This window comes from Ursus americanus, chromosome 1 (assembly GCF_024610735.1).
Source record: "Ursus americanus isolate L20-20 chromosome 1, mUrsAme1.1.p, whole genome shotgun sequence".
NCBI classification, from domain to species: Eukaryota; Metazoa; Chordata; class Mammalia; order Carnivora; family Ursidae; genus Ursus; species Ursus americanus.
In genome coordinates this window covers 17,834,717-17,852,234 of record NC_142127.1, presented here as the reverse complement: position 1 = coordinate 17,852,234, position 17,518 = coordinate 17,834,717, and the positions used below count along the sequence as shown (strand labels likewise).

Here is a 17,518-nt window from a genome sequence, read left to right as displayed (position 1 = left end):
TGCATATTTTGTAGTGGTTTTGCTATATAGTTACCAGTAAGTTTGTATATAACTTCTTGTGCATACAGAAGTCTATATTAAGATGATAGTTATTTAAGTTTCATTCCATTCTTCTCTCCTCTCCTCTCCACGTTTTTTTAAAAAGATTTTATTTATTTATTTGACAGAGATAGAGACAGCCAGCAAGAGAGGGAACACAAGCAGGGGGAGTGGGAGAGGAAGAAGCAGGCTCATAGTGGAGGAGCCTGATGTGGGGTTTGATCCCATAACGCCAGAATCAGGCCCTCAGCCGAAGGCAGACACTTAACCGCTGTGCCACCCAGGCACCCCTCCTCTCCACATTTTGTACATTATTCTGTATTATATCCTTTTGTGTGTGTGTGAGTCCTTAACTCTTTTTTTTTTTTTACAGAATTTTTTGTTCTGGTTTTATGTTTGCTACCTATGTGCTGTCACTTTTAGACTCTCCTTTCCACACAATGAGTCCTCTGTAGTATTTCTTGAAGAGCTGGTTTAGTGGTCATGGGTCATGAACTCCTTTAGTTTCTGTCTGGGAAACTCTTTGTCGCTTCTTCTATCCTGAATGATAGCCTTGCCGGATAGAGTATTCTTTCCTGCAGATTTTTCCCACTCAGCACTTTGACTATATCATGCCAGTCCCCTTTGGCTTTCAGAGTTTCTGTTGAAAAATCTCCTGATTGCCTTCTGGGTTTTCCCTTGTAAGTACTGACCTCTTTTGTCTTGCTGTTTTTAACATTTTTTCTTTATCACTGTATCTCACCAATTTAATTCAATATGTCTTGGTGTGGGTCTGCTTTTGTTGATTTTGATGGGAGTTCTCTTTGCCTCCTAGATCTGGATATGTGTTTCCTTCCCCAGATTAGGGAAATATTCAGATATTGTTTCTTCAGATAAATTTCCCACCACCTTTTCTCTCTCTTCTCCTTCAGGGACTCCTGTAATATGAATGTTACTACATTTGATGGAGTCACTGAGTTCCCTAAGTCTGTTTTCGTTTTGCATCATTCTTTTCTCTGTTTTGTTCAGCTTGCTTACTTTCCATTATTCTGTCTTCTAGGTTGCTAATTCGTTCCTCTGCTTCTTCTATCCTGCATTCATTCTATCAAGTGTGTTTCTCTTTTTGCTTATTACACCCTTCATCTCTGCTGTGTTATTCCTTATCTCTGAATTAAGGGTCTCACTCATGTCTTCCACTCTTTTCTCAAGTTCAGTGAGTATCCTTATGATCATTGCTTTAAATTCTCTATTAGTCATGTTACTTATATATGTTTTGCTTAGATCTCTGACTGTGGCCTTGTCCTTTTCTTTGGGATGAATTTCTCTGTCTCCTCATTTTGTCTGCCTGTCTGTGTCTCTTTCTGTGTCTTAAGGAAATTTGGTGTGTCTTCTGCTCTTGAGAGTAGTGACTTTATGAAGAAAAGCTCTTAGGTTGCTCTTCAGTGTAGTGTTCCCTTTACAGCATAATCTAGCAGTTCAGCACAGTATCCTATATGTGTCACTTACACCCTACTGTTGTATCTGAGTCATTTTTCCTTTCAGTGTAGTTATCTGCACTGGGTCTCTTCCTGTTTTGGCCTGCTCTTGGTCACTGTGCTATTAGTGAGACCCAGATAGGAAAGCTTATAGGGGACGTGTCCACCAGGGAACTTGAGAACAGAGCTGCAGCAAAATTTGCATTGAGCCACTAGTCCTTCAGATCCCCCAAAGCATTGGTGAAGCGGGGTGCTGTGGGCCAGAATGGCCAGGTACAAAGCTGGGCACTCGGCACTGTGTGTTATGATGGCTGGGGCACACGGCCTGGCAGGTGAAGGCGGAACCAGGTGGTTGCTGTGCTCCTGGTGGCTTGGTGGGCAAATGCACAGCTTTAACAAATTTACCCTGAGCCCAGGGCTGAGGTTAGCAGACTTGGGGCAGGCAAGTCCTCAGGAGAACTCATGGCCATGGGGCACTGCTGACAGGTTAGGTATCTAGTGTCTGTGCAGCCCTACATTTTGGAGGTGGCTCTGTGTTTATGCTGGGGTGCAGGAGAGGAAAATGGCACCTTCCAGCTCCTTTGTTTTTGAAGACTCCCAACATGCTTTGAAATCAGAATGAACAGATCGGTCTCCCATTGGCCCCTGGCACTGTGTAAACTGCAGTTTTTATGTTAGCTCTCAGTGTAGGCTGTTGTCTCTTTAAGGGCATCGACCTGGCTATCACTTGCCTTCCCACCTCCTCCAGTGCTGAGTCAGCTAACTTTTAAAGTTACAGGCTCCAAGTCACATTGGTTTTACAAACTTAGAATTCAGGGCCACTTGGGTGGCTGAGTTGCTTAAGTGTCTGACTCTTGATTTTGGCTCAGGTCATGTTCTCAGAGTTGTGAGATCGATCCTGGCATTGGGCTCTGAGCTGGGTGTGGAGCCTGCTTAGGATTCTCTCTCTTCCTCTCCCTTTGAGCCTCCCATACCCTTGCTCACAGGCTCTCTCGGTCTCTTAATTAATTAATTAGTTAATTAATTTTTAAAAACCCAAACTCATGGAATTCAAACCCTCTGTCTTTTGAAGCCAAATGTTATGGGGATTAGTCTTAAATGTGTGTGCTCCCTGATATGAGGGCCCTTTTCTCTGCCCTCTCTGTGCATGAAGCTTCCTCCTTCCAGCGGGCAGCCTCCCACCGCCTTTCTGACTGTCCTAACCTTTCAGATGCAGCTTCTTCTCTTTATTTAGTTGTGCAGTTTGCTCTGCCAGTATTCAGATGACTCTCCGATTTATTGTCTCAGAAGTGGATGAGATATCTAGTTGTAAACATGGCACATGGTGATCTTAGGGTCCTTCTACTCCACCATCTTCCCAAGCTCCTGTCCTTTGTTTCTTAGTACTTATTTTCATATGCTTTTGAGAGACTCTTTTGTTTCCATTTCTGAACAGCATATTTACAGTGTTATTATAACACATGGGTAATTTTGTATTTTTCCACACATTTTGCTTCCATTTCACCATCTTCCCAAGCTCCTGTCCTTTGTTTCCTAGTCCTTGTTTTCATATGCTTTTGAGAGACGCTTTTGTTTCCATTTCTGAACAGCATGTTTATAGTGTTATCATAACACATGGATAATTTTGTATTTTTCCACACATTTTGCTTCCATTTATGAATGCTTTATGTTTGATTTCTTTGTGTTCATCATAACTAGATATTTTAGTGATGTAAATTATTTATTCTTCCAGTTTTTAAATAGTTAAGTTTTCATCATAACCTCTTAAATACCGTCCTTTAATTGACTCTCTGAAATAACAGATAAAGCAACATGCAAATTAGATTCCCTTTTTGAGCCTTTATTAAGTTGCTGAAATTTCTTTTTCTGTTAAATTGTTAGTTCATCTAAATAGATTGTGAAGGTAGAAGCAGAATTCTGTTTTTGTTGAAGTTATTCTGTGTACTAAATAGCAAAGTAGTGTTAGACAAAATTCAACAGAGTAAATTTAAAGATCTGATGGGCTTTATTAAACAATTCATGAATCGGACAGCATGCCATCTAGAAGTAGAGGGAAGCTCCAAAGAGTTGTACAAAATGAAAGATTTTTATAGGGAAGGCTAGATGCTAGAAATTTATAAGCAAAAGGAAAGAATAGATTATTCTAGGCAAAGTCTCTTTTCTTTAGGGGGAAGGGTTGAGGATCTTATCATGCAGATTACCTCATCTTCCTTTGCTGAATGGAGAGTGCCTGTGTGAAGGCTCATTGGCATTGATCATAAAATTCCTCACTGACCTGTTAAGACTGCATTTTGGGGGGAAGTTGAAACTGCTGTTAGATGAGGTATTAAGTCTAATTTTACTAACTTGGGGTCTTATTCTAAGTGACATCATTTTGGGCCTATTGTTTACTTTTTAGCAGTAGAAAGCACTGTTTATGGTACTGCTTCAAATTGTAATTTAAGATCACTTATGGAACAAAGTTATATAGAAATTAATATGTTCAAAAACGAAATCCTGTGTCAATTCCGGTTTCACCCTTTTTTTTAAATCTTGAGAATAAAATAGCTAAAAATTAAGCAAAATACTCTTTAAGATTTTTTTATCCCAAAGTTTACTCTTTAGAGTAGTTATTCTCAAAATACATCCTGAGAGTCATCCACCAAGAATCACTTTAGGAGTCATTATTTTAAAAGTCCAGTTTAAAAAAGAAATAAAAATAAATTGAAAATTGAAAAAAATGTGCAGACAAGAAAAAAGTCTTGTTTCTTTAAATTACAGTTTGGGGAGTTGGTGCCTGGAAGCCTGAATTTTTAACTAGCGAGTCATTCATATGTATGTTAGATTTTAAGAACCTAGGTCAAGAGGCAACTGGGTGGCTCAGTGGATTAAGCATCTGACTCTTAATTTTGGCTCAGGTCTTGATCTCAGGGGTTGTGAGATTGGCCCCCTGTTGGGCTCACCCGCTGGGTATGGAGCCTTCTTAAGATTGTCTCTTCCTCTCCCTCTGCCTCTCCCCCCTCAAAAAAAAAAAAAAAAAGAACCTAGATCAAAACCAAAAGTTTAGGCTACTTTTTTTTTTTTCTATTCCTTTTCTTTCTTCATTTCCTCAGCATCTATAATTATGCTCTTTGTGTTGTGTTGGAATTTCGCGCTCAAAAAAGCCTCCAGGCACTAATCCCATAATACATATGGAGAAAATGAATAGAATCTTATTACCGTTCGTTCATCTGATTTTGATTTTACAAAACAGGTTTTAAAAAAGATATGAAAAAAATATATGGAAAATCTCCTTCTGAACTATGGAGCTTTACCACCAATCTGTATTATTCTGTCATGATATTTTATTTATTTTATCTTAAGAGTGGTAATGTTTGAATGCATAATACATACACGTTTCACATTATAGTTACGTATCTCAAGTTTTACTATGTCTTATGACTCTTTAAAGCTAAATATGATTGTAAGGAAGGAAATATAATTTTCCCTCTACCCTTTGAATTCTTGTCTGAGTCTTCTGGTAGAAAAGACAAAAAATATATAAATAGAAGTTTATTAAAAAGTTTATTAAAAAGAAAACTTCATGTACACAGTGGAGATACCCAGGTAAAATGATTAAACTCCCTGAAATGGCCCATGCTACCACCTTAAATACCATCTTCAGCTAAACACAAAAGAAAGATGGTGGTTCAGGCAGTTATGGGAGGTTACCAGGAAAACCATGGTAAACAAGGATAAGGTTAGTTATGCAGATTTAGGTCAGTCCCTTCTCCATTCACATTGAGTTCTTATGGTTTTCAGGCCTCACTCTCTTGCAGGTACAGAGAAGGAGACAAACAAATAAAGATTTCCTTTTAAATGTAAATTTTACCTACAAAATTATAACTTCAGCTCCATCTTCACAACCTCTTCTACGTTTACTGTTTCTCAAAAATAATCACCTCAAAGTAATCCCCTTACTCCATTAAGGCTTATTTTGGAGTGACAAATTCTGATTTCCTTCATTAGCCAATTTTCCTAATAGCATTAATTGAGTGAACCATTGTTTTCAGTAGCTTAAAATGCCACTTTTATCATGTTTTCAGTTCCCATAGGTATTTGGCATGTTGTTATATTCTCTTCTGTTTCATTGTTCTGTTGTGATTATTCCTTCCAAAATACCAAAGCACCAAACTTCTTTCATCATAATTTTGGAACTAGCTAATTACTTGAATTCTGTATGTAATAGTTAAATATTACTACCAATAGTAGTAATTATTTTCCTATTGATTCTTCTGGTTTCTAAGTATTTGGTAATATTATCTGCAACTAATATACTTTTTGCTTGTCAGTCCTAATATTTATATATCTCATTTCTTTCTACTGTTTCTGATATTAATGGGAATGTTTTATCCATTAAAAACTGTAGGTCCTTTTTGTTTGTGACACATACTTTTTCTCCTGTGAAGAGATTATCCTCTTGGTGTAATAGTCAATAAATAAAGGGCTTTTATCAAGAATGAGTGTTGATTTTTTTAGCCTTTTTAGTATATAACGCCTTTTTTAGCATATAATGATTACCATAAAACATTTTGAATTATAGTAGCAGACTTACTTATGTTGAACAGTCTTTTTATTCCTGGACTTGATCTCCTCTTCATCATTTGTTATAATTTGAATGGTCTACCAAATTCTAATAGTCTACTTAAAATGATTGTGCCAGTACTCACAGGTGAGATTGATCTTTTATTACTTTTGTGCTGTCTTTCAGGTTTTCATATGAGTGTTAATGTTGACTGATAAAAGTAATTTTGAAAGAATTGAGTTTTTCTTCTTTCAGCACTGTCTGGAATAGTTCAGTATCATTTCCTCTTGGCCACTTCTTTTGAAATATAGGACGGCCCTCTCATTCCTCCTCCCAGTACAAGTGATACCAGGTTGTGGAGCTGTAACTTTTTTCCCTCAGATTTTTATTTGAAAAGTATTTCATTCATATAGAAGAGCTGCACGAATATGAATAGTACAAAGAGTTTCCATATACCCTTAGCTCAGATTTACCTGTTGATAACATTTTATCCCATTTGTAAAGCTGTGACTTTTAATGAAACTTTCCTAGAAATTTGGCAAGGATAAAACTTCATTATTGAAAGCATAACAATTAACTGCTAATAGTAGAAATGGTAATTTTTAAAGTACTTTTGCTCAGATCTAACCTCTCTGTTCATTGCAGAGCTTCATCACTGTACTCTTTTTGCTATCTCCCACACAGTATCAGTAAGCTGTGCTTTGGTGTACTGACCTACTTGAGTTTTACTGCCATCCTCAACTCAATGTCTTATTTTTAGATAAAGAAGTGTTTTATCCCATCATCCCCTGAAGACCACCTCCTTTCCAGCCTCATTTGACCCCAGTGTTTTCCCTTCAAGAGAAAGCCTGCTCCCATCCATGAGGAAGAGGTCGACAATCAGAGAAGTGTGACAACACATTTCTGAACAGGTCACCTCTTCATTCTTGAGTAAAGAGAATATCAGGCCTGTATGTCTGTATCCCTATTTTCTGTTCTCTCTCCTAGTCTTTTGTAAGACAAAAACACATGAATGAACACACACATGCACACACACATCTAAGAACAAACAATAATTTTGCAACATACCATCTAAATCACCTATAGGAAAGGAAATTATAGGCATACCTTGGAGATACTGCAGGTACAATTCCAGACTACCACAATAAAGTGAGTCAAATGAACTCTTTGGTTTCCTAGTGCATATAAAAGTTGTGTTTCCACTATGGTGTAGTCTATTAAATGTGCAGTAGCATTATGTTTGAAAAAGAAATGTACATACCTTAGCTTAAAATACTGCTACAATATGCTAACAATTGTGGGGAAGGAAGACATTTACTCTGCCTTTTAAGGTACTTCTGGCTAAACTGAGGATCAAATTGACATGAAGTACAGATTAACAGGAGAAAATCCAATTTAATTTCATGTATGTTAGGGATCCACATAGAAATGCAATTCCAAAGACAGTTTAAAACTGTATATATATCATTTTGAACTAAAGAGAAAGGGGTGCAGGTGTTGAACTTAAAGGGGAAGGAGTGCAGTTCACAGGATGATGAAAAGAGTAACTGTTTGGTAAATAAATGCTGGTTGGGCCATTTAGAAACAATGAGACATAACAGACTTTCCTGCCTCTCTTTCATACCTAGTACATATTACAATGCAGTTAACTATAGTGATAGGTCTCTTCCTGGAGTAGATCCTCCATCTAATTTCTTTTTGGTAATTGTGGGGGAGGTAAAAAGCTTTTCCTAAATCTTTGGGTTTTTTTTTAATGTTACTAACTCAAAATAATCTTAATGACAAATTGGCATATTTTGGGGAGACCTGTCACAAACCACTCTACCAACATCTGAGCTTTCAGTAAGTCATAATTTTTTTGCTGCCAAATGGTCTTGCCTTGATGTTGATGATCAGTTGGTAATTGCTGCAGATTGGGGTGGCTGTGGCATTTTCTTAAAATAATACCCAGGTGTTTTATGGAAGTGTTGAATCACTATATTGTACACCTGAAACTGATATTACCCTGTATGTTAACTAACTAGAATTTAAATAAAAACTTAAAAATACACAATTCTTTGTAGCATGTGATGCTGTTTGAGATAGCATTTTACCCACATAAACTGGGTAAAAAGTAGAACTTTTTTCAAAATAGGAGTCAGTCCTCTCAAACTTGGCTACTGCTTATCAACCAAGTTTATGTAATATTCTAAATCCTTTGTTGCCACTTTGACAATCTTCACAGCATCTTCACCAGAAGTAGATTCCATGTAAGAAGCCACTTTCTTTCCACGTCTGTAAGAAGAAAGTCCTCATCTGTTAAAGTGTTATATGAGATTATACCAATTCATCGCATCTTCAGGCTCCACTTCTAATTCTGGTTCTCTTGCTATTTCTACCACATCTGCAGTTACTTCCTCCACTAACATCTTGAACCTTTCAAAGTCATCTAAGAGGGTTGGAATCAACTTTTTCCAAACTCCTATTCATGTTGATATTTTTACCACTTCCCATGAATCACGATGAATGTTCTTAATGTCATCTAGAATGGTGAATAGTCTCCAAAATGTTTTCAGTTGACTGCTCAGATTCATCAGAGGTATCACTATGACAGCTGTATCCTTACAAGATGTTTTTCTTAAATAATAAGACTTCAGTGTCAGAATTACTCCTTGATCCGTGGGCTGCAAGATGAATGTTGTATTAACAGACAAGAAAGCAACATTCATCTCATTGTACATTTCTTTCCATCAGAGCTCTTGGGGGGCCAGGTGCTTTGTCAATAAGCAGTGATATTTTGAGATTCATCTCTTTCTCTGAGCAGTAGGTCTCAAGAGTGGGCTTAAAATAGTCAGCTAACCATGTGGTAATCAGATGTGCTGTCATCCAGGCTTTTTTGTTCCATTTGTAGAATGCAGGCAGAGTAGATTGAGCATAATTGTTAAAGGCCCTAGGATTTTGGGAATGTAAATGAGCCCTGGATTCAACTTAAAGTCACTGTATTAGCCCTTACCCAGAGAGTCAGCCTGTCCTTTGAAGCTTTCAAGCCAGGCACTGACTTCTCGTCTCCAGCTATGAAGTCCTAGATGGCATGTTCTTTCAATAGAAGGTTGTTTCGTTCACATTGAAAATCTGTTGTTTAGTGTAGCCCCCTTCATTAATGCTCTTAGCTAGATCTTCTGGAGAACTTGCTGCAGCTTCCACATCAGCACTTGTGGCTTCCCCTTGCACTTTTATGTTCTGAAGACAGCTTTTGACCAGCCTCTGCTAGCTTCAGACTTTTCTTCTGCAGCTTCCTCACCTCAGCCTTTACAGAACTGAAGAGAGTTAGGGCCTTGTTCTGGATTAGGCTTTGGTTAAGGGAATGTAGTGGTTGGCCTGCTCTTCAATCCAGACCATTGAAACCTTCTCCACATCAGAAATAAGACTCTTTTGCTCTTTGATCATTCGTGTGTTCCCTGGCATAGCACTTTTAATTTCTTTCAAGGATGTTCCCTTTGTCTTCACAACTTGGCCACCTGTTTGGTACAAGAGGCCCAGCTTTTGACATACCTTCCTCACTAAGCTTAATAATTTTTAGCTTTTGATTTAAAGTGAGAGACATGCAACTCTTCCATTCACATGAATAATTCGAGGCCATGGTAAGGTTTTTAGTTGGCCTAATTTCAATATTGTTGTGTCTCAGGAAATAGGCCTGAGGAGAAGGGAGGTAGATGGGGGAACAGCTTATCAGTGGAATAGTCAGAACACACACAATATTTATTAATTAAGTTTGCCATCTTTTATGGGTGTGGTTTGTGGTGCCCCAAAACAATTACAGTACTAACATGAAAGAACCCTGACTCTAGATTATATAATCAAATATAATTATAATAAAAAAAGTTTGAAATATTGCAGGAATTACCAAAGTGTGACACAGATACATGATGTTAGCAAATGCTGTTCGAAAAATGGCATCAGTAGATTTGCTTGATGTAAATTTCCATAAGTTTTCTGTTTTAAAAAATCACACTATTTGGAAATTACATAAATGAAGTGTAGTAAAATGAGGTATGCCTATATAATTTAATCTACAAAGATATGGAAATAGTTCAGGTAAACCATACATCTTCTTAGCAGTAACAACTAATCGAATATAGTCTTTCAGTCTGACTTTTCTATATGTGGGCTTCTTTACTCAATTCAGTCTCATTAAGATTTAAAGTCTGCATATCTCAAAGTCTTCTTTAAAGGGGTCTCTTCTAGAACAAATTGATCACCTACTCTAAAGATAAACCTGCATCCTTACCCTTATCCTTACAAACTGCTTTATAACCTTAAAACTGAAAACTTCCAAAGAAAAATTTTTTTAATTGGAAACTTCTAGTCAAACAAAGTTCTCAATCAGAAGTCATCTTCTGATTTATGCATTTGCTATATAAATGCAATCACAATATAAAAAATTGAAAATGAAATTTTGTGTGTCAGTTAAGATCAATGTTGTTTAATTGCTCTTAGTAATTTTGTAGAATAAGACATTTAGAAAAGCCAAAATTATTCCACTAAATAAAATAGTGATTCATAGTTTGAATACATTGATAAAATGTACCTTTGAAGTTAAAGTATTCTATTTAATTCGTCTTATGTAGTATCTCCATAAGATGGTTGTACCATTATTGAGTTAGGCCTTTGGTTCTCAGTAGTTGATTTAGACTTAATCATCTTGAAACGCTGGGCCATTTTAGTTTAACAAATTCTTTTGTAGTGAGAGCCAAAGGCTTTGAACCACCTATTGAATATAATTACTTCTGTATACCCACATTATTTGAGTGTGTTTTTGGTCTTATAGTTGAATGTTATGCTATTTTAATTCTTTGGAAAATAATTGAAATGTAGGTACAGTTTTTTAAAGTTTATATATATAGCAAAAATATTGTCCCAGCAATTATTTTTGTATTTACAAATTTTATCTAGAACTGTTTTCCTGTATTATGTGATCCACTCTTTCCTTAATGGGAGCATGAGATTTTAGTCATATACTTTTAGTTTGAATCATGTTTTGTTTGAGGATTTCCATCAGATTTATTTTCTACTGAATTGTGCCTATAAGAAGACACATGAGAGAATAAGGAAAGGAGACTGACTTGGTTTTTTATTGGGTTCATGGAGTTGGCCTAGGATCATGGTTTTCAACATGAGGGCTGTGGTTTTGTTGTTTTGAATTTCCCTCTGATGCTAAAGGAAGTAATGCCCACATTTTCTTATCAGCTTGCCTGGATTTAGGGCAAGAGGGTAAGGAGGACTAAATGGGGCTTAAAAGCTGTCAGCATTCAAACATTAAAAATGGAATCAGACTCTTTATCACACCCTTTGCTTTGCTCCCATTGTTTATTCTTATATTCAACACATTACCTTCTTAGCTAAATTAATCCTTCCATTTCTTATACTTAAGACTCGTTGACTTGGGAACCTTTCTTTTTACAATGGCTCCTTGTTTCTTAATTGATACTTACTTTTAAAAAATTTAATAGTTTAGGGGCGCCTGGGTGGCACAGCGGTTGGGCGTCTGCCTTCGGCTCAGGGCATGATCCCGGCGTTACGGGATCGAGCCCCACATCAGGCTCCTCTGCTATGAGCCTGCTTCTTCTTCTCCCACTCCCCCTGCTTGTGTTCCCTCTCTCGCTGGCTGTCTCTGTCTCTGTCGAATAAATAAATAAAATCTTTAAAAAAAATTTAATAGTTTAGGTCTTAAAAGGCAGTCATGATTTTTTATGTTATTAAGAAATCATGTGATAAGATAGCTGGGAACAATAAAAAATATATAGAATTTCCTAAACTTAATGAAATAGTACACTGATAGCTCCCCAAATTGACTTTCTGTTCTTCAGCTGCCTAGATCTATCACTATATCTTCAGTTTTTTCAGCACATATTTGAAACAGGCTGCTTAAACCTGTTTGTATCAGAGACCACTCTGTTTGTATCAGAGACCACTCTGTCTAGCTATCAAACTGTGCACCATACCATTGGGAAATGAAGAGAAGAATCCCAGAGAGAAGGTAACTTGAGAGAAAGACCCAAGAAATCTGCATAGATAATACCCTCACATCATTGGCTCTGTCTTAAAAGTATACACACACAGGATGAACTCCAAAAAGCCCAGCAGAAATTTATAGTTGGAAGAGAAAGAACAAGGCAGAGATTTTAGCATTATTGTGGTGCTGAGGACACAGATCAGAGTTGTGCCTTGTCAAGGGAGAAGAATCTTGGTAAATACTCTGCCTGGGCTTGTGGTGACCTCCAGAAGTATATTCCCTAGTAGTAAAGACCAAACCCTAGTAATAAGGGCAAATCTAAAATAAACTTGCTCATAAAAAGCCTAAAACCAAGACTTAAAGGAAATGAGGTATCTGCTGTTACTCAATTTTTGTGCCAAAAGAAAACTTAACCTAATTTCCTTCTGGAGGAAGATATCATCCAAAGCTTATATAATTTCTTCACCAATCATTTTCTGGAATACAATTAAAATTATAAAGGATGCTGAGAAACAGTACCAAAAGAAAAATTAGGTAATAGAATCCACAGGTGATCAGATATTGGTGTTATCAGAAAGAGATTTTAAAATAACAATGATTTTTTTATTCAAGAGCATCAAGGAAGTGGTGGACAACAGAAATGAATAGATAAAAAATTTCAATAGAGAATTTAATCTGTTAAAAAGAATCTAAAAATATATTTTAAAAGATTCTGATGTGCATTTTAGAGCTGAAAATGACATATGTGGGATTAAAAACTTATTCATTTGGTATAATATAGCAAATATATAAGAAAGCAGGATTAGGGAACTAGAAGATAAAAATAAATTCAAACTTCTCATGAGATTAGCTTTTCAGCACATCTTGATTATTCTTATTCTTTCCTGTATTTATGACAGTTCCTCTATCTTCTTTTCTCAATCCATAACTTCTCTTTTCCCAACTTTTTTCTTACCTATTGTTTCAGTTTTTGTTCCCACACATCCCTTTTGAAGTCCTGTGTCCCTGATATCAGTAGCAGACAGTATTAGAAATTTTAATTAAGTGGTTCATTAGTAGGTGCCTGGCAGGTTAACACAGAGAACACTTAGTCACACTACATGAAGTGCACAAAACTCTAGGTAGACAGGCACCAAGTAACTTTAGCAGCAAGCAAAAGATGAGGATCTGGTAATAGAATCTGAGGCACAAAGACTTCTAATTCCCAGAAAATTAGGGTAGCAAGCAGACCCCTATTTCCAGAGAAACAGAAGTTAAGAAAATGATCTATGAGCCCACTGCAGGAAGCAAAGCCGGGTAACCATAGCTATGGCACAGTGTATAGTCTACACACACAGAATTGACCATGGCTCAGTTCCTGGAATTGTGCTCCTTTGTCATAGTTGTTTGGTATAAGCAAGCAATACCAGTGTCCCCAAGCCAGGAAGCATCTGTAATTTGTACATTTCTGCTTCCTTGGAATCATATTAGTCCCAGAATCTAGTGACTTTAAGTGGATTCAGCTATGAGGATTGGTGGGCTTTTGAGGACAAGAAAATATACCAGTCATTATACCAGATATTGTGCATAATTGCTCTTAGGTTTGGTTTTATAAAACTAAGTTATGTAAAAGTTATTTATTTCTCTTAGGGTTAGGTCTACTACCGTCAGCTAAATCTTCAATTTGGCTGTGTAGGCCTAAAGGTTGTTGTTGCATGCTATTCCTTAGAAAGAGATATAGAATATTAGGCTGTAACATGATTTAAGTTTGAAATTAAGTATTTAGGTTGTGTGTGTATGCATGTCTATATTCCTAAGTTCCCTTACCCAGTCAACAAACCCTGCCTAACAACCAGAATTTTATTCTTCAAACCCTAGATAGGAAACAATTTTTATCTGCAAATGGATCTTATTTCAATATTAAAAGCTTACATATTCAGTATTTTTAAAATAATTTTAGATTTATTGAGGTATAGCAGAAAAGCAAATTTTAAGACTTATGAAGTATGCATCATGATGACCTGACCCATGTATATATTGTGAACGGTTTCCCCCTATACATCTAACACATCAATCACCTCACATATCTATACTTTTCTGGGTTTTTCGTTTTGTTTTGTTTTGTTTTGTTGAAAACATCCTAGCTCCACCAACCCACCAAACCTCAATCATACAGCACTGTGTTATCAACTATAGTCAAAATGCTTTCCGTCAGGTCCTCAGACCTTATTCATCTTATAGCTGAAAGTTTGTACCCTTTTACCACCTTCTCCCTATTCTTCCTATCTCTTACCCCTGCAACCACTTTTTTAGTCTCTGTTACTGTCAGTTTGGTGCTTTCTTCCTTTTTGTCCAAAGATTCTATGTATAAATGATCCCATGCAGTATCTATCATTCTCTGTCTGGCTAATTTCACTTAGCATAATGTCCTTGCACTCCGTCCAGGTTGTGGGAAATGGCAGGATTTCCTTTTTTCTCAAGGCCGAATAATACTCCATTTTATATAAATACCATGGCTTCTTTATCGGTTCAACCACTGATGGACACTTGTATACATTAAAGGTTTTAGACTTAGCTTTGGCTCTATTTTTTTTTTTTTTTCTTTTTTGGCGGGGGAGGAACAGAAGGAGAGAGAGGATATTAAGCAGGCTCCACACCCAGCATGGAGCCCAACTTCGGGCTCACTCTCACAACCCTGAAATCATGACCTAAGCTGAAATCAAGAGTCAGATGCTTAACTAACTCAGCCACCCAGGCGCCCCTGCTTTGCCTCTAGTTTTGAATGTTACTTGCTTCAGAACTTTGAAATGCTAGCTGATAATATTGCACTAAAATCTTTTCAGTATTCCTGTTTTTTTCTCTGCCTGGGTTTTGCCTGTCCCACGGAATTTAATGACCTTGATCTTTATTTATTCATTAATTCACTCCTGGATTCAAATGTCTGAGTACTTACTGAACACCGGTCAGAAACAAAGTCACTTCCTACATTTCATTTACCTTGTCTCCATCTGGCAGTCTTTTATTTCAGTCAAAACAACATCTTCCTAAGTAATTCACACTAGTTTTCTCTTTCTAAATGTGATTGATATAAATGTTAGCTTGCTTGAATATTCTAGGATTTCTTTTGTCATTGTTAATAGCAGTCGTTTAACGAAAAATACATAACACAAGATTTTCTTAGTGGAGACTTGATAAAAATCGCAGACTTCCTTTTTGTCTTCTCTTTAATTTTGCTCAGCATTGAAAACTCATTTTAAATTAACTGTCTTAGGTATCTATATCTTTTTTCTCTAGGAAACATCAAGTCAGGAGGACTTGCATCTTTTAGTCTTTCCTTTACGGTTCATAATCATACCTACTTTTTTTTTTTTTTTTTTAGATTTTTATTTATTTTTTATTTATTTTACAGAGAGAGAGACAGCCAGCGAGAGAGGGAACACAGGCAGGGGGAGTGGGAGAGGAAGAAGCAGGCTCCCAGTAGAGGAGCCTGATGTGGGGCTCGATCCCAGGACTCTGGGATCACGCCCTGAGCCAAAGGCAGACGCTTAACGACTGAGCCACCCAGGCGCCCCCATACCTACTTTTTTTTAAAAAGTCAGTGTTATTGAGGTGTACTTCACTCTCTTAGGTAAAGTCATCCTTTTTAAATGCACAATTATATAAGTTGACAAATGTGTACAGACATGTAATTGTCACCACAATCAAAATACAAAACAGCCCTATCATCTCAAAAGTTTCTTCATGCTGCTGTCATCCTCCCACTTCCCAACTTTGATATGTTTTCTGTATGACATAAACATGGAATCATATGGTATGTGGCTTTTGAGTTTGACTTCTTTCATTTGGCAAAATGCATTTGGGTCTCACTCATGTTGTTGTGTATGGCAATAGTTTGCTCCGTTTTTATTGATAAATAGTATTCTATTACATGGGTGTACCACAGTTTTTATCCATGTACCAGTTGAAGTACATTTGGGTTGTCTTCATATTCTGGCTGTTAGGAACAAAATCACTAAAAACATTCATTTAGTAACTACTTTTAAACTGGTACCACTTAGAAATGGGGCATTATGATATCAGTATGAAAACAATTAAGTGGGAAAACACCAGAGACCTGAACTTTCACACTAGTTTTGCATTCAGTTAATTGTTAAGTTGAATAGAAAATTTAACCTTTCTATGCTTACTTTTATAAAATGTGCATGATTTAGGGCTTATTCGAGCTTTTAAATAACATGATATTGTGATATATAGTTAAGGCATTTACCCTTGTTTTAAGAGAAGAACTTATAAATGGTCACATACATCTTTATAAAATTAAGTTATATGAGTCCAGTATAATTAATATTTTAAATAACAGGTTGTTTTGTCTCTAAGTCCAGTCACAAATGGTTAGAAAATAACATAATTTGCTTAATGAATTTTAAAGGTCACCATAATCTTGTGCTTTTTATTAACTATGTAAATCAATTGATTTTACATTGGAAAATTATTTTGATGATAATACTCTTAAGTAAATATTTAATAAATATTTTCTTTCAACATATTTCAGCATTTATCTACTTAGGTATTTATGTATTTTTAATTTATTTTTATTTTAGATGGGCCTAGGAAAGACAATCCAGGCAATTGCAATTGCTTACTTCTATAAGGAGGAATGGCCTCTTTTAATAGTGGTCCCTTCATCTCTGAGATATCCTTGGACAGAAGAAATAGAGAAATGGATCCCAGAGCTGGGTCCAGAAGGTATCAGTGTTATTCAGAATAAAACTGACGTGGGGTAAGAACAACTTTTTAATCATTAAGGGGGAAAAGAAAGCTTTGCATGTATTTAGTATATACTGAGGTTTGGAATAAAGTGTAATCTATAAGTCATAATTTAAAACTAAGAGAATAGTGTGGAGAATTTTATTTTACATTTTTAAATATGAATTGCTTATCTAAAACCCAACAGTATATTTTATGTTAAATTCCTTTATGATATATTTTTAAAGTAAACAAATATGTGTACTTTTGAGGATTTATGTAATATATCTATTTTATATATACTTTAAATATACTTAAAACTGATGATTTTGGGGTTGAAAATTAAATTTCTCAACTTTTCAATGATTAATTTGAAGCTCGTGAGCTTTTACTTTGTGCAGCAATGGCAGATTTTGCTTTCCACTTTGTTGGTTAGTATGCAAGTTTTATATATAACTCAAAATTAGTATTGACCAGTTCTATTTTCTTACATTAATTTATAATTTTAATATTTTTTATATTGAAAATACTTGCTTTGTGAATATTTGAAGTGTCTCCTCAAAAATAAATCATAATATAGCTACTGGGTTTTTAAAATTTGTTTTCTAGCCATTGGGAGAGACCAATCTATTTGAATATTGGTAATTTATTACATTGCATTTATAGGTGAATTATACAAATTATCATGTTTCCAGAACTTCAGAATTACCACTTGCTGAGCCTCAAATAAAAGACAATATATATATTTGAAATAAATCTGTTAAT

At 36.0% G+C, this 17,518-nt stretch overlaps 1 protein-coding gene across 3 annotated transcripts in view; it reads left to right on the top strand.

Moving 5' to 3' along the window:
* Positions 1–17,518, top strand: part of ZRANB3 (zinc finger RANBP2-type containing 3) — a 302,647-nt gene that overhangs the window by 145,258 nt on the left and 139,871 nt on the right. For all 3 annotated transcript variants that reach the window (XM_045782977.2, XM_045782969.2, XM_087858142.1), the window contains exon 4: positions 16,609–16,787. In XM_045782977.2, the coding sequence (XP_045638933.2) occupies positions 16,609–16,787 (179 nt within the window). The remainder of the gene's footprint in view (positions 1–16,608; positions 16,788–17,518) is intronic.